General features: G+C 40.7%; 1 protein-coding gene across 3 annotated transcripts in view; it reads left to right on the top strand.

Annotated features, from left to right (window-relative positions):
- The window catches only part of Pappa2 (pappalysin 2), a 276,315-nt gene that overhangs the window by 197,179 nt on the left and 53,648 nt on the right, over positions 1-25,488 (top strand). For all 3 annotated transcript variants that reach the window (NM_001427778.1, XM_063272601.1, XM_063272600.1), the window contains 4 exons: positions 9,077-9,245; positions 10,235-10,370; positions 11,809-11,918; positions 21,343-21,414. In NM_001427778.1, coding sequence (NP_001414707.1) covers positions 9,077-9,245; positions 10,235-10,370; positions 11,809-11,918; positions 21,343-21,414 — 487 coding nt within the window. The remainder of the gene's footprint in view (positions 1-9,076; positions 9,246-10,234; positions 10,371-11,808; positions 11,919-21,342; positions 21,415-25,488) is intronic.

Below are 25,488 nucleotides of genomic sequence, written 5' to 3'. Positions count from 1 at the left end.
TAGAGTGATAGGCAGACAGAAGCAGAGCTATAAAGATACTAGGTCTGGATAAAAGTATGTACACACAGTTTTTAATCTTTCCTGAAAGTAATTTTATCCTCTAGGACTCCAGGCTTTGCCCATTAAGTGGCTCCTCCCTGCCTTGGAGGAAAAAGGGAAAAAATGTTTATCTGTATCTATGTGTACACACACACACACACACACACACACACACACACACACACACACACACACACACACACACGAATAGAACTTGTTCAGTCTCTATAATCCTATAATGCTACCTGTATACGTCTTAGGACTGACGATTTGGCACTGGGCAACTAATCAATGTGTTTTTGCCTGGAGAGGACTGCCTTTTCCACACTCAGTCTTTTTCCATTGCCTTTAGTTCTTTATGGAGGATTGACACCTCCTGGGCTTCTCTCCATCCATGGCATTGTCGTTGATTCCCTTTCTCCAGCTCACAACTTAGCAGTCATATTGGTTAGCCTTTGTGGATAGAGCTTCTGTCATTACTAGAAAATGTGTTCTCAAGCAGATTTCCTGATCCTCTGCCTCTGACAATTTTTCATCACCCCTGGCCCTCCCTTTTTTGCAGTGTTCCCTAAGATTTAGGTGTGGGGGATTAGACTCTACAATTCTTCATTTTGGCTGGCTGTGGTTTTCTATAGAGGTTTACATCTGTTGAAAAGAGAAGTTTCCGTGATGAGGGGTGAAGACTCCACTTATCGGTGGGCATAAGGAGAAATGTTTGTATATTGTTGTTGGGAATTATTCTGGTTTAGTAAATTAGCAGTTATAAATTCTATTCTTCAGTACCTCTTGGATCTTCCAGGCATGTTCCTTTAGCCTACCCACCCTTCTCGTTCTCTACCAAGCCAACTCACTTCAAAGTACTCCTTTCCTTAAATACTTCAGGTCTCCTGGTAGTTCCTCTTAGGACTGGTAGTTTGAATAAGAATAACCCCATAAACTCATATCTTTGAATGCTTACTCTCCAGGGAGTGGAACTCTGATAGAATTAGCAGGATTAGGATGTGTGGCCTTGTTGGAGGAAGTGTGTCACTGGAGAATGGATTTTGAAGTTTTAAAAGTTCACACAAAGCCCAGTCTCTCTGTCTCTTTGTCTCAGTCTCTTTCTTTGTCTCTGCCAATTTTTCTCTGTCTGCCTCTCTTCTCCTCTCTCCTTTCTCTCTCCTTTCTCTCTCCTCCCTCTCTCTCTCTCTCTCTCTCTCTCTCTCTCTCTCTCTCTCTCTCTCTCTCTCTCTCTCCTTCCCTCCCTTCACTGCCTGAGGACCAGATAGAATGATAGAATGTAAAGGTCTCAGACACTGCTCCAGTGCCCATCAGCTTGCTGCCAAGCTCCCATTCTCCCTACAGTGATGATAATGGACTAAATCTCTGGAACTGTTGGCAAGTTACCACCTAAAAGCTTCCTTGTATAAGAGTTGCCATGGTCATACAGTTTTTAATCTTTCCTGAAAGTAAGCTTTTAATTTTTCCTGAAAATTTCTCTTCACAGCAACAAAACAGTGACTAAGCTAGGGCTCCTCTAAATTAGTATCAGTATATTATACATATTATTGCTATACTTGTATTTATCTTCCAAGCTGTGGAACCCAATGTAACAAATGCATTCATGCCTGTGTTTGTGCATGTGTGCATGTGTGCGTGTGCGTGCGTGTGTGTGTGTGTGTGTGTGTGGTGTGTGTGTGTGTGTGTGTGTGTGTGTGTGTGTGTGTGTGTGTTGTATTAAAATTGCCCAATGGAGGTGGAAGTAGATATATAGTTAGATGAGGGAAAATGGCAAAGACCAGAGGTTCCTCTTCTAAATGTTTTCTTGTGCCTGGTCCAGTTAATCCTTGCCTTTCCAATTTTTCAAGTATACACCAATGGGAACAGATATTAAGAAGCTGAATAACTGTAATTATTGTGTGCATCTACATTTAAATTGCATGGGACATCTCAGGTTTGGGGAAGTAACCCAAGTATATTCTATATGAAAAATTCCATCAGATAAAGAATGGGCCAGTGACATAACAAAAGAGATTAAGTTGAACTCAACATTTAGAAATGTTGTGAATAGCCAGAATACAGCAAAACATAGGCAAATGCCATCATTAAACCACTACTATGAGAGCGGGACCCCCTTGAAGGAATCTTAGAAAGGACTGAAAGAGCTTGAAGGGACTTGAGACCCCATATGAACAACAATGCCAACCAACCAGAGCTTCCAGGGACTAAGCCACTACCCAAAGACTATACATGGACTCACCCTGGGCTCCAACCTCATAGGTAGCAATGAATAGCCTAGTAAGAGCACCAGTGGAAGGGGAAGTCCTTGGTCCTGCCAAGACTGAACCCCCAGTGAACGTGATTGTTGGGGAGAGGGCGGTAATGGGGAGAGGATGGGAAGGGGAACACACATAGAGAAGGGGAGGGGGAGGAGCTAGGGGGATGTTGGCCCGGAAACCAGGAAGGGGAATAACAATCGAAATGTAAATAAGAAATACTCAAGTTAATAAAGATGAAAAAAAAGAAAGAAATGTTGAGAATAATCAATTAAAAAAGGATGGAGAAGGGATCTTAGGTCAGAAGAAGGCACTCCTAGGGAGAGGATGGTTGTACCTGCCAGCCTGGGGACCTAAGTTTTTACAAGCAGAATGTCCAAAGGCAGAAGCATGGGATAGTCATTGACACAGAATAAACAGTTCACATACATATAGGCATTATCAGGCCCTTTATACTGACAGAGGCTCCACTCTACCTGGGAATCTTTTATAAGGGACACTTTTGTTTGTTTCTTATTCAGAAAAGAAACACTTGCCAAAACCAATTTATCTAAGTGGATGATACTGCTGATTCCATTTCTTATTTGGGACAGACATCTGATGCTACACAGTGCAGAGCAACTATGATCAGCTGATGGCTAGTCACAACTAAAGTCTGCCTGTTCCCCTTTTAGGATATTGGCTTGAGAAGCCAGGCCTGCAGTTTGTTAAAATGAAAACTGATGTGGAGTTTGGAAGTGCTGATGGTTTTCTTTGGGGCGGGGTAGAAGAGCTCTTAAAGTAGCCTAGATCTTCCCTTCTCCAACTTTAAAATGCCTTGGAATATCTTGGAAAACTTTAAATTAGATTCTTTTTAAAATTAGATTCTTATTGATTCAGTCTGGGATGTAGTCTTGGATTTATTACTAACATGTTCTCAGATTCAAATTCTAATCCTGCTGTTCTAGATAGCATGCTGTGGGTAGTAAGGACGCAGAGTATTCTGAAGAGAGAATCTAGTACATGTAATTCAGTTCAGAAACCAAACATGTGTCATGCTAAAACTTAACCAATCACTATTCCAGGTTATTTATCTGTATAAAAGAAATAATGTAATTGCCCCTCTTGCATTTTATATTTGGCACAGGACAATGGAAAATACACAAGCAAGGAATTAGCTCTCTTTTCTGATTCTTTGCATGATTACAGGAACTTCCATACTATAATAAGGGAATTAGTACAAGGTTATCTCAGTACCTTCACCTATGTAATACAGCAAGTAAGTCCTTATACATCCACTGAACAAAAATCTATTGATACCTATTGTGAAACAGAAACAATGCCAGTTACTGAAAATATGGTACAAGGCCCAGGTAATAAACAGGCAAGAAAAACAACAAACAAATAGAAGAAATAACACGATAATTGCAGAGCATGCAGTCTGTGAAGGTGAGAAAGATGCTATCTCTTAATAAGATGCAATGGTGACAGAGGGTTCTCTTGGTGATAAGAACATGTTGACAGATAGGAAGAAAGAGATGGGTCTAGTCAATAGAACACTATTATAAGCAGGAAGAACGGTTCCTGTGGCAGGGAAGATCTGGTCCTGCACTTGTAATCTCATCCCAGAGTGTGTAAAGTCCACTTAAAAACATGATTAGTCATGAATGGTATAAAAGAAAATGGAGTCATGTAATACACGACCTTGAAGGCTAATATGAAGAATTTGGACTTTAATGAATTTCAATATTTTCTTTTGAAACGAAAAACAAATGAAATGCTCCACAAAGGAAATGTTACATGCGATTTATTCATTTTTTATGAAAATTTCCACTACTTGATAGCTGGATATGAAAGGGTACAGGGAAGTAGAACATCTAGCTGGGTATGAAAGGATACAGGGAAGTTGAACATCTAGCTGGGTATGAAAGGGTACAGGGAAGTGGAACATCTAGCTGAAATGTAAGCGAGTGGCTTTGAAAATTTGTGGCTACAGAGATGCTGAGATCCTGGGACAAGCTCCAGGAATACCTGCAAGGAGGAAGTCACTGGGCTTACTAATGGATTGCATGAGACCAGATGGGATTTGGGGGAAATGGATGATTGAGTGAGTGTAATCTACAAAGTCTCCTGGACTTCAGGTTGGAGTGATGAGGTACATGGTGATGTCATTCACTGTGCTGAAGATGTCTGAGGGGGAGTACAGGCAGAATTGTGGAAACCAAGAACTAAGGAATAATAGTTTGTATCATGTAGGTAGTATTTGAGGGTAAAGTTATATTGATAAGAATTCTTCTACAAAAGATGTGTTCTTCATTTTTCAATATCTTTTTCTGTTAATGTTATTTTTATGAAGTACTCCCCACTGTAGACACCAGATGCCCTTGGTTGGCAAAGACATGATAATTCTCTTGGACCCAGAAACCATATTCTTATTTTTCTCCAAGGGAACATAAATATGACTTTTGACAAGCTTTCAGTGGTGATAGAAAAATAGAGTAGACTCGTGTGTGCCTCGAGCAACATCAATCAAACGTGCAGCCAAGTTTTGATTACAAGGTCTTTACTGCTGGCAGGGATGTAAGGAGGAGAAAAGGCGCAGCTGGGTTTTCAACAGTAGGTGGGTACCACGAGCTCTGGAAATTGGAAAAAGTCACCTCTCAACTTGGAAATTGCAGTGATTTGTCTGGAGAAGTTAGAAAGAAAATAAATACAAACCTTACCCTAACCCCAGCTCCTCATGATGCCATTTACAAAGTAAGGAATTAGAAAGCAAGATCACCCGGCTAACAACCCTTGCCAAAAAGCTGGATGCTCAGCAGAGACCAGATGGAATGGTTGCAGGCTTATTAGGTAGATGATCCCATTCTATTTTCCCTGTATTTATGGCTTACTTTTACTAGTATGGGAAGGAAAAGAAACTGTAGGAGTTTGCCAACCTTGTTGAATATAAAAAATATGGACAAACTAAAATAAAAAATCTATACAATCCAAGACTCAGAGATCTAGTTCAACAATAGATATATAGAAGGCTCTGGGTTTGATCCCAAAACACTGTAGGAACAACAGGGACAGAAACAAAGAGTAAAAGCAGGGAGAAAATGAAGAAACTGTCTTAGGTCAATTGCTGATTTGGTTCAGTATGCCTGATAATCTAGATTTGCAAAGTAACTCTTACTTGATTCTGGTAAGAATACAGATTTCACTGGAAACCCATTTGTCTAATGGTTGGGATGTTGTATTGTATCTTGAAAACCTCAGTCTCTACTCCACCTTTAGCTGGTGGCTTCTTTACCAAATGACATTGAGAAAGTCACCTACTTGGTCACCAGTTTCACTTTCCTATAAAAGGAAATACTTTCAACTTCCCTTATCCCACTATAATGAAGAGAATACAGAATGTGGAATGTGTTATGCAAAGGATAGTAGAATGAGCTTTCAAAGAAGTCTTGTACTCTTGGGAAGGATCTGTCTGTACAGATTGGTTCAGTGCCTACTGCTATCATTCCTTGAAATGAAATCTACTCACACCATGACTTCAAAGAGTCTACTGGGTCCTGATTTATACATATTATCTGAAGGAAGTGGACCAAGGGGGTAAAAGCCATTTTTTTACATGAATAATCCTGTAAGAGTGAGAGCTCAGTCTGTGACATAAGGATCAAGATCATGTCACTGATGTGCCTTGGTCTAGAGGGTTGCAATAACAGTTCTGTAGACTGAGTGACTTAAACAACTGACATTCATTACTTACAGTAAGAAACACATAGGGCATTAATGAGGTACAGATCTGCATACATCTGAATAAATGAGTATTTTCAGAGGCACTTAACTGAGGAAAGGACTGAGGAAAAAACACTCCCTGGATGTGACTGGCACCATTCAATGGGGTAGAGGCTGGGACTCAATAAAAAGAGGAAAAGGAAAGCCAGCTGAATGTCTGAATCCCCCTTTCTCTGCTTCCTGATCTTTGGCAAAGTGAGCAAACAGCTTCCCGCTCCACAGTGTTGGTTGCCTGTCCTTGCCTTCCCTGCCTTGCTAGATAGACCTCATTCCTCTGAACTGCTGGTCAAACTCTTCCTCCTTGCTTTTCATCAAGTGCAACCAGAAAAGGAATTAAGTCATTCGAAGGAAAAGACAACATGATAAACGAGAATTTATGAGTCTGGGAGAAATGTAGGAACTCTTATGAAAGGACCTGATGGCAGAGGGAATGGGGCTTGCTCACTTTCCCTCACACACACACAGCTAGTCCAGGGACCTCTGTCTAACTGTGCAGTTTCTCTTGCTACCAGCCTCCCTCTTTGTGCTGCTGCTGGTTCGCAGTGCAGGCCTTGTCACACTGTGGGGGTACAACCCCAAACACCCAGACTTTGTCTTCTCCATCCAAGTTTAATCTGTCTACACTCACCTCTGAGGTTATTAAACTGGCAAGGAAATGTATGAACTCCACATTCTTAAATGGTTCCTCACTCTGGGCAGGGAATGGGGAGACTGTTTCCATGGTTGAACTATTTTAACCAATTCAGAGAAAAATACCACATGAAGTAAAAAATACTGTCATCCTAGCCAAACATGGGTTTTCCTTCCTAATCACACTTACATACAAGGAGTGATTGAACAATCTGGCTTCCCTCTTGGTGACAGTGGTATTGCTGGCTCTCTACACTTGAGAAATATCAGTTCAACAGAGACATGGGAAGGGTCTCAACTGTGAAAGGTAGGAGAAAGAAGGGATACCTCTGTGGGATTTAACCTCTACAGGGTAAGGGGAAAGTTTTTAAAAAATGAATTTAAGAGGGTATACACAGGAGGCTCATTACAGTAAAATGAACTGCAAACCCTTTACCAGAGAACACTTTTGGAAGCCATCTTTAAGTATCATGTTTGTAAGAAAGAACCCACACACTAAATAGTACAGACCATGATCGTTCTTTTGCATAGAGTTCCACAATGAACACACCTAACGTATGCTAGGGAGATCCATGTGCAGCATGTCACCTTCTAAGGAGACATTATTCAAATATGATACTCAAATTGTTTGAAAACAAATGCATCCTGTGATATAAGGTCTCAGAAAAGGAGAACTCAGCACCACAGAATGTTTTTTTTTCAATCTATAAGGGGAAATAAATGTATAGTTTTACTCTGAGAGTTATGATGAGTTGATTTGTTTGTCATATGATTTGCAATGTATCTGAAGTTATTCAGTGATTTCAAAATCAAACACTTATTTAGCTGTCATATCAGTTATATGCTGGTTCCTAGAAATTGAAAACAAGAAATGACACAGCTGCTAGACTCGCTAAGTTTCCAGAGGAAAAAAATAATTTCAACATTTGTATAACAGAGTAATCCATGTTTCTTTGATTAAAAAAAATGGAAGAATATTGCAAGCACACAGGAAGGCCTAGTGCGATTGCTAGTTAAACGCATATATGGAATGGTGTATGTATCTTAATGTTAAAATGAGATCACGACACTAGAAAATGTCATTTTAATGTTTTGGACATGTAGCACAAGTCTATAATCCCAAGCAGCTGGAAAGTGTTGGTCAGAGGACCTAGGAGCTAATGCACTTCATCCTTATCTGAGGCCAGCTTGGATTGGGTATATGAGACCCTGTCTCAAAACACAGTCTCTCTCTCTCTCTCTCTCTCTCTCTCTCTCTCTCTCTCTCTCTCTCTCTCTCTCTGTCACACACACACACACACACACACACACACACACACACACACACACACACACACACACACATCCCAAAGGAAAGAAAGAACATAGCAATTTAAAGCCACCATCTACATGGTGAGGAGAGCCAGTGACCAAAAGATTGTTTATATTTTGAATTGCAAGCTTATCTGCAACCACGAGTTTTGTGAATCAGAAGTGGATATGTTAAAACAGCCAAACTGGAAAGCACCTTCTGACTGCAGTGAGTCAGAGGGGAGTGGAGTGGAATTTGCAGTAACAAGAACCCTGGTGCATCTGACTCCCATCCATCTTAAGTCCAGTCTCTGGTCGGGGGCCATGTCTGGGCCTGGAGGGACAGTTCTTCTAGGACAGTATTGACTCATACCTTCTCAAGGATCTGGTGAAAGGTAGGAACCTATTCCAAAGAGGAAAAAAAAAAACCAAAAAACAAAAACCAATGCATACACAAAGAAAACAGAGCTAGCTCCTTTGAAGGTCAGGTGAACCTCTGTTTCAGAACAATTAACTCTTTCTCCTCAAGGATGTAATGGTTGTTAACAACTTCAGCAAATATAACACCACAGAGCTGGTGATGTTCAAGTTATACCTGATTCATTGCCTGAGTATGTGACAACTGTGCTATACTCTCAACTATATGACATCTCCCAATGTGCTTATATGTGAGACTTTGCCCATAAAAACAGTCCAGTTGATGCGTTTACCTACTCTCTTGGGAGTAGCAAGTTAAATATACAAGACCTCCTTACACTGCTAACCACAATAAAGGCGTTTTAATTTCATTGCCCACATTAGGAAATTTGGCTAAATAGAACCTACTACCCTCCCTTTTTATTTCATATATTTTAGTGTGTGTGTGTGTGTGCGTGTGTGTGTGCGTGTGTGTTCCCATACATATGACATGACATGTATGAAGGAACTTTGAAAGTCAGTTCTCTCCTTCCAGCTTATAGGTTCCAAGGATTCACTCAGGTCATCAGGCTTGGCACCTTTACCGTCTGAGCCATGTCGCTGGCCTTGTTTGCTAACGTTTGTCACACATTTCTGATGATACAGTCTTTTCTTACGGGCTGTTTGGTTTCCTGTCTTATTAGCAAGTTCCTGAAGATCCAATGCCTAGATGATGGAACCTGGGAACAAGGGAGCTGTGTCCCCGTGGTGTGTGAGCCTCCTCCTCCTGTTTTTGAAGGCATGTATGACTGTACTAACGGCTTCAAGCTGGACAGCCAGTGCGTCCTCAACTGTAACCAGGAAACAGAAAGGGTAAGGAAGACTCTGTGAGCCTCATTTGCTTGAGACTGTGCTCTCACCTCTACGACCAGGGCCATGACATTTCTGAGAAGTGAACTTAAAAATCCAGCAAGCAGGTTTTCATGCAGCCGGGCTGTAATGAGAAGCACTGATATTATTCCATAGAGAGTTCCTAATAGTGTTGGTGTTTTGGAGCATCCTTCTCCAATTTCAGTTTTCTGAGATAAGGGGAAGAAACCAGTGAGTAGGGTGCCAGGGTTCATTTCAAGCTAGCCTAGGATCAAGAACTGGCCATGCAGTCAACTCTCATGCATGCGCTGACCTACCTAGGAGGAGTTGTAGATTTATTTCATTTTATTTTTGACAGTAGAACAAAGTCCCAAACAAAAACACGACTTGTTGAACAAAAAAAGTGCTGTTTGACTTATTACACCAGGCAACAGAGATGGAGCAAGGGAATAGACTTCAACCAGAATTAAAAGCAGCAGAAATGTGTGTATTTCAGTAGCAAGGCAATGACATACCTTTAGGAAAATTATTAATTACTTTCACTACACGAAACATGCCTTGGGAAAAAGTTCAGCATTTCCCACAAGCAACATTAATGTGATAATATGTATGAATCAGGGCATAGCAACTCTATTTGGGGAAAATTTCACAAAACAGCGTAGAATACACTGCTCTGGTCAGTAGTGTATTATGTCCTCAGACCCAAGGAAAACTTGGGATTCTTTCACATGGAAGCAAAGCTTGTCTTGGGTTCCCTGTTTGTCCTTCCTTCCTTCCTTCCTTCCTTCCTTCCTTCCTTCCTTCCTTCCTTCCTTCTTCCCTCCCTCATTCCCTTCCTTCCTTTCCTTCTCTTCCTTCTCTTTCTTCTCTCTTTGCCATTTCTAACTCTACTTATTGTTCTAATCATCATATAGTCCAAGTTTCCCTTTCCCCCTCCTACAATGAAATTAACAAAATAACAATAGCGGTGTTCTGTATCTTTGATATTCTAGATTCCCATCCTCTGCACGAAAGAGGGGTTGTGGACCCAGGAATTCAAGTTGTGTGAAAACTTGCAAGGAGAATGCCCACCACCCACTTCCGAGCTGAATTCTGTGGAGTACAAGTGTGGACAGGGATATGGGATTGGTAAGAACGGAGACCTGTTCATGTCACCCACTTTGCTTTGGGACCCAGAGTGACTGGATTTGTAGCTCTGAAAGAAAATATACACCTGAACACCTACACCTACGTGTTGTCAGGCTCCTCCTGTGTGGTGCGGGGCTCCCATATTACCTCTGTTGGTGCAGAAAGGATTACTTGGGATGACATTCACTTGTGTTCTTCAGTTTTTCTCACTTGTGCTGTTCTTCAGTCTTTCTCTCCAGAGGACTGGGTTCCAGAACCTGTGGGCAAGCGGTGATTTAAGTAATTGTAGTTAAAGTTGTTTAGGACCGGAACTGACTTGGAGTAAAGCTGACTCAACTTTACCCAAACTGGCCCTACTCTTGCAGAAACATTGAAATTTGTATGAAACCTTGAGACTGAGTCTAAATTCTGAATTACACAGGCTTGAAATTTTCCATGCAATATAATTATGCATATTACGAATTAATTGGAAACCTCAGTCATTTCGGAATGGATTCTTCCCTGTGTTCCAAGTATTTGTGCCTTGATGTCTTATACTCAGGCCTGGTTCAATGGTGTTTCATGAACAGAGTCTCACCCTGAAAACTGATTTCTACATAAAATTTTACACACTAACACACACACACACACACACACACACACACACACACAAGCACGCGTGTATATAGGCACCTGAAAGTAATGTAATTTAAAAATAAATTATTTACCAATAGACAGACATATACACCATGAGAATTGATAAGAAGGTTAGAGATTATATAGTTGTGGACAAGGAAACAGAGAAACCCCAAAAGAGTTTTATTTGAAAAGGCTTTGAGGAGGTGCTTGGATTGTCCATGTAAACAAACAGAACAAGATTTTCCTTTGAGAGACCAAAATCTCTGCTTCTGGTTTTGAATGTTTCCTCCTTTACTTGAATAGGTTTCCTGGTTGTGCATGTAATAATGTGTGCCAATTGAGAGGCTAGGCTAGGCTGGGAGGAAATGTGATCACTACCCTCCATGCTCTGCTCCCACTCCATAGATATTTAAGCTCCAAGATCACAGCTACAATAAATATAAGTTCCTAGGAGATCAGAATAATATCAAATATGTTTAAAAGCATCAGAGTTTCACAAGCTAGAGCCCTGATTTGAGACCATGGGGATCTGCTGAGCCAGAAATTGATCTCTAAATTGTTGAATGGCTCAGTGAGACATTGATTCCTAAGGACAGGATATACTGTACCAGGCAGAGGAAGTCACACATAGGGAAAGGCAAAGAGTTAAGTTGCCACAGTGGCTCTTGGTCACCTTATATACATACAGGTACACAGGTGGTGGATGTCAGTCCTGTCTGTAACTGACGTAATGTTATGGCCTATAGTATAGAAAGCGAGCACTGGAAAAGACTGTGGTCTGGGAAAGTCATGTCTCTGTTATAACTTTCAATTCCTTCAGGTGCAGTGTGCTCCCCATCATGTGTAATTCCCCCTAGTGACCCTGTGATACTACCGGAGAATGTGACTACTGACACTTTGGAGCACTGGATGGAACCTGTCAAAGTGCAGGTAAGCACAGGGTGGAGACAGAACTACCATCAATTGTCAAGTGGAAGGACGTTCTCTGGAAGGATTGAGAGGCTGTCCAAATACCCTGGCATCAAACAACTGTGTAGATGATTCCCATGACGAAAGAGAAGCCATCAAGTAAGAAAGAGAGAAAAATGGCGGAGGAAAGAAGGGGGTCATTTAAAGGGGAAGATAGAAAGAAGATAGAGAAAGGAACAACAGGGAAGAAAATGAATAATGAAAACATGGCACGGGGTTGGGGATTTAGCTCAGTGGTAGAGTGCTTGCCTAGCGAGCACAAGGCCCTGGGTTCGGTCCCCAGCTCCGAAAAAAAAAAAAGAGAGAAAACATGGCAGGAGGTGTTAGGATAAACTGAGGAAATCTGTAAAGATGAGTAAAGGAAATAGAAAGACCGGGTTAGAAAAGGGCCAAATACACCTCACACAGGGAGAATGTGGGTAGCAGACAGGGTGAGAGCAAGATTCACTTTCCTCCTCTTTCTAAACCCTAAAACCATTCCCCCAGGTTCTCTGCCCTTTAAACTCATTGGCAGAATCTGTTATATCTCTAGTCTCCTCTGTGGTCCTCCCCTGAAATCACTGCCTTTCAGAAGGCTCAATGACTCTCTTTCTATCACTGAAAATATCATAGTGTCTGGGATGGGGGGCAAGGGAAGCTGTCCTTGTGTCTTCTCAGAGCCTCTTCCTAACCACATTTCCCTCTGTAGAGTCTACAACACTTGAGACCAAAGCCAAGCAACCCCCTTCAAGGCCACTGACCTCTAAGCCTTAGGTTACACATTACTAGTCCTGGGAGCACTCTAGCTCCCAGGCCATAGATGATACCCCTGTAAGAATGTTCATCCACTTCCACACCCATTATTTGACTCCTAAGACCCCCAGATCTATATTCTCTTCTCCAAGGATCATGTTCACATCTTCACTCTCACACACTTTCCTTCAATCACTGATTATACAACTGTGGTCCCCTTTTGCCTGTCTTCTGAGGACATGATGAGCTGTATCTCAGGACATTTGTCCTGTAGCTCCTTCTGCCCACTATGTTCTCCCAGATATCTACTTCCTTTCTACGTGTTCTTCTTTCACACGTTGACTCTAATATTATGAAGGCCATCTTTGTCCATTCTATCTAAAATTTTAGCGTATTCTTCTGGTATATGCCCTTATTTTTCCTCATTGGAATTACTAACAGACACTAATAAATAAATTTATTTACTTACTTCTATCAGTAGAAAAAAATTATGGATAATTTTTTTGTCTACTGTTGTATTTAAATCCCCAGAGTGGTACCTAGGAAATGCTAAGTGTATTCTATATCTATTTGTAAATGAATATCTATTTGTAAAATGAATAAAAGAAATCAAGAACTTAATGGAGAAGTTGTCAAGCAAGAAAACTTAGCTTACTTTTCATTTCTCATCACCTGTAGTCACACTTCTCTGTTCTTTTGACTATGGGATATGTGTCCAGTCACAGTGTTCTGGAGCACAGCTACAGTCAGCAGAACACTCACAATGTGTGTCATATTGCTATGGGAAACAAAATAAAGTAAATTAGTTTTTTCCAACAATCTAAGGGATAAACTAAGATCATTTGAAAAGTGTACAAGACTAATTGAATTTACATCATAAGAATAATTTATTCTTGAAAAATAATGCAGCAGTCAGAATGTCACAAGTTGAAAGAATATTTTATGTGTTTCTGAATTCCAAATCAGTGTCCTTCACACCAAAATCTAATGAAATCAAATAGCGATCCAAACAGTAAACACCAGTAAATGCCACAGTGGGGCAAAGCAAGTTATTGCCAGGCTTTTTATTCATTGTCAGTTCTACAAGCACTGTATCAGGAAGTATTGCTTGCTAGATGCTTAGGCAACTCAAACTGTGTTGTCCAAGATAAGAAAAGTCAATGGCTCTAAGGTAAATGATGGGGTGACTGATCTATTGTCTCTAGAGTCATCGATGATGAAATTATGTTCCAGTCACTGATGAGCTCATGGATTCTGTCATTTTGTGACACTCAGGGGCTCACGTGGGTGCAAAATCTAACCTTGTCTTCATAAATAAGAAATAACTCATAAACTTAAGCAACTATGTCAGACAAAACTTGATAATGTTGACTAAAACCCTGTAACTCAAATGAACTAAAGGGATGCTTTGGAATACGAAGGATGTACATCCCACAATTCTACTGCATACTTCAAGTATGTTAAATCATTATACCTATAAGTAAGACAATTGCTGCACATATAGTTGAAGTCTAAGAACATCTGTTTTGGGTGGAGTTGATTTGTTTAATAAATAATTCTTTGCACTTTCATGGAAACTACCATGTCTATCACATTTCAAATCATTTTGCGTCCAACAAGACTAGAGAGAACAGAATTAAATTATATTCTCCTTAATTCTACTTCAAATGATTTTGTTCTTTGTAACAAGCATAGTAGCTTATATTTAAATACTACTTTATTATCTGCAAATTCATATGGGTGTCCATTGCTACAAATATATACATGATTCAAATTATATATAATTACATGTATGAATGATATATGTAATGTATGTGATATATTTATATATGTATATAACTTGAATCTCATCACAAATATATAAGCTCAGAAAGATTGTGCCATCTCTACTTTACACATACATAGGCATTGCTAGATAATCTTTCCAAAATTTTACAGTTGTCAAGAAGTGGAGAAATGTTTAAGCAATGTTCTTGACTATAAATTGTATAACAGTCCCTGTATTACCACACCCACAGTAATCATTTTCCTTCTAGCTATTTGCTTGGGATAGTTTTCCTGTCAGACAGAAAATAGGTCACTCTCTTCAACCATGAAAATCATCCATCCATCCTACATTTCCTTCCTGTATCATGACATCTAAAACAGTAATTTAAAGAGAGATATTTCCCTCTAACACTACTTCTCATTTTTTTGTGACAGATTTTGGTCTTTTGGCTTGCTTTTAGAGAGCAGTGAAGTCTGTTTTCAGATGTCTGTAGTTTATTTTCCCTTCTTTAGAGGACTGGTTGGTTTTTATTATTGCAAATGATACCCAAGTTTTAGAATAGTATACAATTTATTAAAGGAACACTTTAATAGGATGTTGACTGTCTGGGGTTTTGATGAAAAATACCTCCAAGAAACAAGTGACATAAAAAGAGTAAGGTGGTTTGCTGTTGGGAGCCTCTGTGCCCTCCCTGTCAAGGAGAAGAAAATACTATTTATCTTGCAGTGTTTTTAGAAAAATTAACATACACACCATACAGTAGTTTCCAGTATATATTTTATAATTTTAAATGCTATCTTAATTTATTTAATGTAAATTTTACCCTTTTAAAATATCCTCCATCTCTGAAAAAAAATTGGACCACCTAGCTCCATGGAACAAAAAAGTTCCATTGTTTGCTAGTGTTTGTGTTAGAGAGAGAGAGAGAGAGAGAGAGGTCTGAATCATCTGCTTTTTTTGTCCTATTATAAATTAGGCTGAGAAAACTAGAGAGTCAATGTATCTTAAAGATTTCCTATTGCATCACCTTTGACTAAGGAAGCAATTTCTTTTCTTTTAGAATTTTTGAGACAGGGTTTCTTTGGGTAGCCCTGACTGTCCTGGAACTCACTTTGTAGACCAGGCTGGCCTTGAACTCAGATCCACCTGCTTCTGCCTCCCCTAAAAGCTCTTGTGATTTATACAGGATGGAATAATTCTGCACACGCACACGCACCCACGTACATGCACACTATCACATTTCAGTTTTACAAGAACATGTTTCCTGTGAGAGGCAGCAGTCCAGAGTTTGAAGTTTCCAGGTGGACGTTCTGAGTCTTTAACATAGTGTCTAGGCAGTGGAATCCGACAGTAATGAGAGGCAGGACATCGTGTGTTGAATCAGTGTTGAGATCATAGTTCATGCCCTACACTCATAGACCTTCTGCCTACTGCCTTCACTTCCCGAAAGTCCAGGGTCTCCAAGCTGCTAAGGGTGTGGGATGAATTCCAGGCAAGGAGGACTGCCATTTTTAAGTCTCTCTGCTGTCTTCTCTTGATTTCTCTCTTTTTCTTTCATTTGTTATGCTAATCCCAATGTTACATTGGGCACAAAGGGGTCTCAAAGTAGATAGACATCTCCCCTTCATCCATACACCATTTCCTCTGTGAGGTAGAATAAACTTCCTGACTGCAAGAAGGCAAAAAAACCTGAAGAATGGAGGCATCCACCAAGAGACTCTCAAAGTGTTGTTTTTCAAAAACTCTTTTTAAAGGTAAGGTGAATTGACTCTGGCTACCTTTATCTGGTCTGTCTCAAAGCTTTGTTACACCTTTTAAAGTGGGGGAGTCCATATTTTAACTTTGAAAGATGAGGTCTTTCAGGAACCCCATTTGTTTGTTTAAATGCAGTGCAGCAGTTGTGTGCCTGGAATGGAGTTTTCCTAAATGGTATTTGAAGGTGACTCCTTCCAAAACTCAAGGCATCTATCATTTTCTGTCATTTCTCCCTTTTTTTGCCTCATAAATTCCTGCTTCACAGACTGAACAATGCTCCCCTCTATTTTAAAATTACTGTCATAATTATGAAGTAGTCAGGTGCAAGTTAGTGAGCTTTCCTCAAAGCAACATGCGATACACTTGGAAAGATCTTTAAGAGTACTTGCATTTCTTGTCAGCTCCCCAGCTCTTCAGTAGTCCAGGGACACCAAAGACTATCATTTTTATTTTGGTTTGCTTTCCCAAATTAATCCTAGAAGGATGAGTGGTTCTTTTAATAAACAGAATGGTTTAAAGCAAAAGAGAAACAGGGGTTAAAAGTTGTCTTGCTATGCAATAGATTCCCATCCCTTCTTGCTATCACTGCTCCTTGCTATTTAACCTACCCCATAAGGAGAGTCAATTCTGTTATTCCCATTCTTTTTGCTATAACTAAATATATGTAAAATCCTTTCATATATGCAAATGTAAGACAAATGTGTGGCAGGGAGATTGACAATACCCACCGATTTTTAAATATTAATTTAGTTTTCAGAGTAGTTCAGACTGGCATACCTCCTTAATCTCTGTAAGGTGCTAAATATCTGTTGCATCCATCCTACCCTTGAGAAAACAGACTAGTTTTCCTGTCTCATTCTTTATGTTGACTGACACTGGCTAACCACTAAATTGAGTACTGGCCCCCAGTCTTCTCCTGCATCTTCTGACCTATGAAAGTCATCCACGGTTTTAAAACTGTGCATACTGGAGATACAAAACGGAAATGAATTGGAGGAAAGCAGGGAGTCAAGGTCACACAGTTTTCAAACCATTTGCAATTGTCTTATTATCTATGTCCAGTAGTTTTAGTCATAGAAGGTAAGTGTATCCTAACAGATAAAGGATGTGCTTGTGGCATGGATAACTTTCACAGGCTAGAAGATGCAGGAGAAGACTGGGGCCAGGACCACATTTAGCAGTTGGCCAGTGCTTATAAAATTTCCCATATTCATAAGTCAGACAACATAAAGAATAAGACAGGAAAATTAATCCATTTTCTCAAGGGTTTAGCATATACGATGGATTCAACAGACATACTACCCACTTTTAGCACCTTACAGAGATTAACGAGGTATGCCAGGCTGAACTACTCTGAAACTAAATTAACATTTAAAAATCAATGAGTATGGTCAATTTCGCTGTCATGAATGTCTTATATTTACATATATGAAGGGAATTTACATATGTTTAGTTATAGCAAAAGGAATGAGAATAACAGAATTGACTATCCTTATGGGGTAAGTTAATAGGTTAAAGGTGCAGGCAAGCAGTGGAGTACTATGCATTCAAGAGAATATAACATCTCAGAAACTATAAAGTCAGCAGAGTACAGTTAAGACTACTTGCAAAATCATATTATTATAACCCAATGGAAAAAATACATCTATAAACAACGTGAGAAAACAATACACACATATGAGTATATCTACATGTGCAGAAATAGGGAGGAAGTCAGAAGGAGGGGTTCTATATCCTCTTCTCTCCTCTATCTGCCAACATGAGATCACCTTATAGCAAAGCTAAATTACATGAAAATACAAAAATATCAAAATGTATTGAGAATAATAGGAGAAATGACCTTAGGAAGAACAGGCTTGAAAATAAAGATACATTTCTATTTCTCTGATTTTTTTTTTCTTTTATAATATGTTATAAATTTGGTAATGTTAGAAGACCAAAATTCCTGCCTTTACAAAAGCTGAGGAAGGGTATAAGAGAAGGCCAGCTCACCTGTTCGGAATCTGCCACCAAGTTCAGGTTTTCAGGACCTGAGTCTATCAAGGCTGAACATCACTTAGATGGAGAAACTGACACTCCCTCGAAGATGTCGACCACTTACAAGACAGCACTAGGCTGACATAGCAGCAGATCCTTTTGTTTGCTGGGGAATGTGGCTTTTAGTAAGGGGGAGGGAGTTGTTTTAATACATTTGGTCTGAATGGAGTAAATGACCAGCTAGGATACCGTGAGGAGGAACAAGGGTGCTGTCTTCTACTTTCCAAAAGAATATCTTACTATTTCCCATCAGTGCTTTCTGGAGGCAGTAAGCAAACGTGATACTTTAAATATCAAAACTTATAACCTCTAGAAAGGAAACATCAATGGAGTCTACTTCTTGTTTTTACGTAAATGGATCAGCTTATGCAACCTGTAGGTATGAAAAGTAACTCAAAGGTTTTGGTATGTCGAACACTCCCGCCCCGTTTTTAGTATTTGTTTGATAATTCCATTTTACCATAATGATAACTGAAGCCAGGTGGCCATCTTATAGATAGTCCAGATTACATTACATTGTTGTAATGTTACATTACGTTGTAAATGTCAAACATGTGCAATTTGTTTTGTTGTATTTCTGAGAATTGTGAAAGAAAGGTTTATGTGAGGGGCACAGTAAAGAAACCACCAAGGTAACCACTCCACGGTTAAGTGGGAGATTTTTATTGTGGATAGGAGAAAGAGCATATTCAGAGTGCTCTGAAAGAGTTTAGAGCAGAGAGAGAATAAGAAGCAGATTGGATTGGCCAGGGCTATCTGCCAGGGAAAGGAGGTTAGAGAGACCCAGTAGAAGAGATAATGGGGACAGAGTGGCAAAGTGTTGCCACCCTGAGAGCTAGAATAGCAGGACTAGAAAAGATGAGGTGTGAGAAGGGCCTGGAGACTATCATAGGAGCTTTGAATTGTATATTGTATTTGTGAATATGGACTTTAGGCACCTGGAGGCTAACATAGACTTTCATATGCTGATGACTGCCACAGATACACGTAAATAGGGAACCAGAAGTCCCCCTTTTCCAGAGGAAAGGAAAATGACACCCTTTGGCAGGTGGGAATTTGTTTCACAAGTCCCAGAAGAACCCTGGCTTTATCCAACCTCCTGGAATCCTTCTACAGTTAGGCTTGAGTTATTTCTGGGTATACATACTGGGGCCTAACATTCCAACCTTTGTTGGTGATGGGCTATGACTGGTCTCTTCTGTAGCTGCTTCACAGCTGAGGGTAGGGAGGAAAATCTTGGTGGTCCGGGATGGTGGTGAGTGGGAGTGGAATCAGGCAGTGGCAGACTTGTGGCAGACTCAGAAACATTTGGTTTGCTAACCCAACCTGAAGAGACAGGAGCAGCCTCGTTGGCTACACAGCCTAATACAGGGACTGGTTTCTGGCAGCTTTTGGTTGTAGTTATGCAGGACCTCCCCGTTGATAGCTAGCAAGGTGAACCCATTTTGGAGCAGCCTGCAATTCCACACTTGATTCCTGGATGGTATCTGTCAGATAAGTGAATCTGCTGGGACAGATACAGGCTAGGGATGGAAGGTCTTAGCTAGATCACTGTAATCTGCACTTAAATCCTCATTATAGGAAAGTAGTGTCTGCACACAGGAGACTCATGCCTTTGAGCTATGGCAACAACAGCAAACAGAGAAGTCCTTAACATAGTAGAAGCATAAAACATTCATTTGTAATAAGACAGAAATTCCTTGGCAGGAAGGAAAACAGAGGGGTAAAAGATCTTGAGGACCCAAAGGCAAGAATACCCTTTCCTCTCTCTAGAGGAAAGGACAGATTGGAGAGAGGTATTTTTAGCACAATGAGAAACACTTTTAAGTCTCTATTTAGAAAACCACTGAAGGAAATTTACAATCTTGAGGCTGTGACAATAACAATAGCCTTGCTTTACCAAGGCTAGATCAATAGCTGGTCAGAATGCCCTTTACTGGGGTGAAACCTTGAGTTTTTGAAGTTTTCCCATCCCATTGCAGCGTCTTTGAATGTTATTTTTCACATACCTTCCATCAAGCCCTCAGACCTTTAGCATGTCTTAAGTCACTTCCTTAGACCTCTGCAATGAGCACAAAACCTTAAACTTTTTACTTTTCTTTTACCTCGAAACATCCAATAATTCACCATGAGACGTAGGTGGCTACATGTTGAGAGTGGTCATTGAAAGGCAATTATTCTTTTAAAAAGAAATTTATTTTAATCATGAACATCAGCACGAAAGCTTGAGTTTGCTTTACTGAAGCCTGCATGTGAGTTTAGCCATTTCAGCAAGAAACCCAGTAGCTCTGGAAAAGCAAGGCCTGATTTTTGCATATGAAACAAAGTCAGCCTGGCCAATTACATCTCAGCCTCAAAGCCTTTTCAGTTAAGAGACTTAACTCAGGCAATTCAAACTTTTTAAAAAGTTTCTAAATTTGTATAATCAGCAAGCAATGTGTTCATCTTTTGCACCCAAAGTCACTCTAAAACCAGACTGTTTTGGAAGAAAAGCAGACCTGCTAGCTTTCACAGAGATCTGAAAAGATAAATTTGAATAGAAAATATAAACCAAGTGGTCCCTGTATCAGTTAAACTGAGAGAGACTCACCTGCTACCTGGATAACTGGTCTGGAATCCTCCATGGTGATCTCTGCGACTTTGTTGGGGACAAAGGACATTAGTCTAAAGCTGCCAGACCCAGAAGGTCTGAGAGATTTTTCTATGGAGAAGAAACTTGGGGGACTGGCCTGCCTTAGGAGACAGGGTGGGGCAGTCAACTCAACAGTGTCCACCGTCTGGGCAAGGCCTTGGTGGCAGTTGAGGCATAGGGAAATTCTTTACCCAGTGGTCAGTGCTATACACAAAAAGCACTCTGAAAATTGTGGTACCCTAGGGGAGGAAGAAGATGAAAGGGGAACAAAGTTTCTACTTTGAGGGCTTCAGCTTTCACGCTACCCAGCAGGGCTAATGGTTTCCACAGGCAAGACCAGTTGCTTGCCCGGCACACACTGAGGGTCTTGCCTTCAAAGCCCTGGAGCTGGCTGGTGGGACAAGCACGGAACTAACAATTACTTCCATAGACCTAATGTCTCTGTTTTATTTCTTTTGTAGAGTATCGTGTGTACCGGCAGGCGTCAGTGGCACCCAGATCCCTCTCTGGTGCACTGCATCCAGTCATGTGAGGTATGTGGGCTTGACTTCCCCAAGTCATGTGAAGAGCTTTGAGTAACATAAGTCCCTCCAGTTCAAGTCTCTGTTTCTTCTGATTCCTCTTTCTTTTACTTAGTTTCCTAAATGCTCCTCAGTCCCAACTTTATAGAATGTAGGGTTTCTGAACTCAGTTTTATTTTAGTAAAATCTCAGTCACTTAAAAGACAAGCCAAAATTATTTATGGCTTTGGGATTTGTAACTATGCCTTAGAATTAGTTAAATACAGATTTTTTTTTATAGACAATTTTGTTTAGCTAGCGAAATGCCTAAAACAAACTTTGGCGCGCGCGCGCGCGCGCGCGTGTGTGTGTGTGTGTGTGTGTGTGTGTGTGTGTGTGTGTAGACAAGGTATTATACTTAAGCACTATAGCCCAGACTAGATCTGTAATAACCCTTCTGCTTGGGCCACCTGAGTACCAGGGTTAGAAGTAGGTAGGAGTCCTAGGTTTTGCTTAAAATTGAGATTCACATGTACTTATATAATGTCATATATATACATACTCCAAATTAAAATAAATACAAAATTTCTCAGTGTACTTTTTTTTACCAAGCAAAAATATATGTAAGTTGTGGGCACAATTAGCTAGACATGAATAAGAGGTATAATCCCAGAGCAGATATTACTCCAGTCACTGTGGTCATTTGTCTGAAACTTCCCTTCTTGCAGCAATGGAAAGGTCATGCAGGTGTCTATGCAAACTTCTACACAGGCCTATATTCCATCGTTGAGTGGTTTGACCTAAATCTTCATTATTAATGAAGAAATTCCGCCTTCCTTCTTCCATAGTGGATTCCTGACAGTGGGTCAGCTCTAGTGCAGTGACTTCTTTAAGGAGAGTCTAGAATGAATCAGAGGATTGTCCAGAGAGAATGACCCAGGAACTCTGACACTGAAAATATGCACATATTGCATTTAAATAAGCCCCCAACCCTAGGAACAGCCCATGACAAATACAAGTATTCTTGTCCAGGCACTGCCCTGTCCAGCATGGTTCCAGGGAAGGTCCTGGCTAAGGTGGAGAAAGAATAAAGAAAAGGTTAAACAAATGATTGATAGATAGATATCTAGATAGATAGATAGATAGATAGATAGATAGATAGATAGATAGATAGATAGATAGATAGATGGATAGATGGATAGATGGATAGATAGATAGGTAGATAGATGGATGGATGGATAGATAGATAGATAGATAGATAGATAGATAGATAGATAGATAGATAGATAGATAGATAGATGGATAGATAGAGGGACACACAGCCAGGCAGACAGACATATCAATTCACAGAAAAATTTGGATCAGCTCGATTGAGATCTCTGATGGAGAAACGGCAGTACCCTGAGGCATGTTTACTTAATAGATTCAACAGAGAGGAAAGTTATTGCAGCTGAACAAGGAGGCTGAGTTAATAATACAGGACTGGATCAGCAGACGGGTTTAGCTAATCTCAGTAGGGCCAGTTTCTGTAGGAGAGTCTCAAGAGAAAGCTAGGGTGGCCATTTTCTTTACACAGTCAACAGTCATCCTTGGTTCTCCCAGGAAGGCGTTGCCATATCCATCCCTGTGTTAACACCACACATCCATAAGGACGTCACTTGCTCAGGGCTCTCCACTCCCCACGAGCCACTGCACATTTATTCATCCAAGCCTCTCTTTGGAAGTCAATAAGCCACTTTGCAGTCCTGCCCAGATATTTTTGGCTCCCTGGAGTGAGCTAAAGAGAGCGCATTTAACTACCATTGATTTCCAACAATCCCTTCAAACACACCCAACCTGCTTGCAGGCATGCATGCTAATCTTCTGCTCTGTATCTGACTGCGTCTCTTGATGTAGTTCTAAGAAACTGGGACCCACATGAGACCGGGGAAAGGGAAAGGGTGGGGTTTAAGAGAAAAGAGGAAACTTGGTAGGGAGAAGATACCCAGAAAGCAGCATTCTGAGGATGCAGGAAGGCTAATGCCAGTGTGGAGTGTGCTGTGTTATGGTGCAGGGCCAACAGAACAGCTCATCCTCTGCCATCATTAGAAAAACAGATGGTGGTGGGGTGGGGAAGTGAGGGGAGGCAGTGAATCATCCACTGGGCAGGGGGTGATGGGGAGAAGAGGCCAGGGAAAGAGGGAGATAAACAGACAGAGGGCTTAGGGAGCTGGACAGAGATCAAACAGATCCTGAGAGTTCCCTTCTGGTGTTTCTATGCATCATCTCAAGTAGGAGGGTGGATGTCAGGGCTTGGGGCTGGCTTCAGTGCTTTCCAGAAGGTTACAATACAGAGTTTTCCGTGCTTGTCCTTTCCCCTGACCTGTTCCTCAGCATACCCTCTAGAACGATCTATTATCTGGAACTTCTTATTTCACTGTGTTCTCTTGAAGGATGCCACAAGAAGCAATGTTTTCTTCTCCCTGGAGGCTTCCCCTGACACACTGCTATCTTGCACCACTACCAGACACCTGCCTGTTCTGTGTGGTCCTTTGTCATCACCTGGGGACTCAGTAGAATGCACCTCTTTGGTCCACCCTATACTCACTGCTTTAGAAACTTCACAGGGGGCCAGAAATCTCTACCTTAAGCAGCAAGGGACTATGGAAGCCACTATCCCATTAGTGGAAGTCTAAGAACCACTATCCTACCTCTAGAACCCTGGAAGGATTCTAGAAAGTTACTAATCTGGAAATCCCTACATTGAAGCTTTCTTTGTCCAGAAATAATTATACTCTCTCCCCCTCCATCCCATGCCTCTGTGTGTGTGTGTGTGTGTGTGTGTGAGTGAGTGTGGTGTGTGTGTATGTGTGTGTGTGTGTGTGAGTGTGTGTATGCAAGCGTGCATGAGCACGCATGTGTCTGTATGTATATGTGTGTGTTATATGTATGTACTCATGGCATCTGGGTACATATTGAGGTTCAAGACAGACATTAACATTGAATGTTCTGCTCAATAGCTTTCCATCTTACTTTTAGAGACAGACTCTCTCACTAAATTTCCTTAGTTGATTAGACTGGCCAATCATCTTTAGGGATCCTCTTCTCTCCATTTCCTAGGAGCTGGACTTACAGGTGCATGCTGTCACACATGGCTTTTTAATGGGTGCCAGGGACCTGAAGCCAGCAAGTGCTTTACTGACTAGGTCATCTCAATATCAAAAGTTATTCTCTACAGCATTCTTTCCACTCTGATTATCCTATACTACTACGAATAATCTATATTGTGATTTCTTGGTTCTCTGGGTAAGGAGAGGCTTGAAAAACTGGCCATTAGTTTCTGTAGTTTCAGTGAGAAGAGCACAAGTGAGAGGAGAATGTCCCTGGAGATACAGCAATGAGAAATGCAGAAGAGGGATGGTGGGAACCAGGGGAGAAAAGAGATGGTGAAAGTGGCAAGTTCTAATGCACCGTAGCCAGTTACCTTAATACTATAAAAATGTTAGCATCACAGGCAGATGGAGGGAAAACAGATCTAGAAGCACGAAACAGAGGGTCATCTAGGTGAGAAACTTCACAAAGCACAGTATAAAACCTGTACTGAAATTCAAGATTCTGTGACCTATAATCTGGACAGGCCTCCATTTTGCAATCCTGAATTAAATATTAGTCTGAAGTATCCTCTTGAAACCACTCAGCTTCATACACATGTGACTATTGCATTATCTTTCCTATTGACTCTAGACAATAACATCATCCCATATTCTCACTGTCCCAAGCCTGTGACATTTGCCAACGATGTAACTTTTTTGCATTATCTCCCCTGTACCATGGCATGCTTGCCATTCATTCTCTTAAAGGGGCACTTTCAGAAATTCCTCTAAAACAACCAATCAACCACCAAACAAAAATTGTCAAAGTAACTCTTAAAAAAACTTTTTAAGGGGTTGGGGATTTAGCTCAGTGGTAGAGCGCTTGCCTAGGAAGCGCAAGGTCCTGGGTTCGATCCTCAGCTCTAGAAAAAAATTATTTTAAATTAATCTTTATTTATATGACTACCCCGTAGTTGTCTTCAGACACACTAGAAGAGGGCACCAGATCCCATTACAGATGGTTGTGTGCCACCTT

Source organism: Rattus norvegicus, chromosome 13 (assembly GCF_036323735.1).
Source record: "Rattus norvegicus strain BN/NHsdMcwi chromosome 13, GRCr8, whole genome shotgun sequence".
NCBI lineage: Eukaryota > Metazoa > Chordata > Mammalia > Rodentia > Muridae > Rattus > Rattus norvegicus.
The sequence above is the reverse complement of the archived record's forward strand: the minus strand, read 5'-3'. Positions and strand labels throughout refer to the sequence as shown.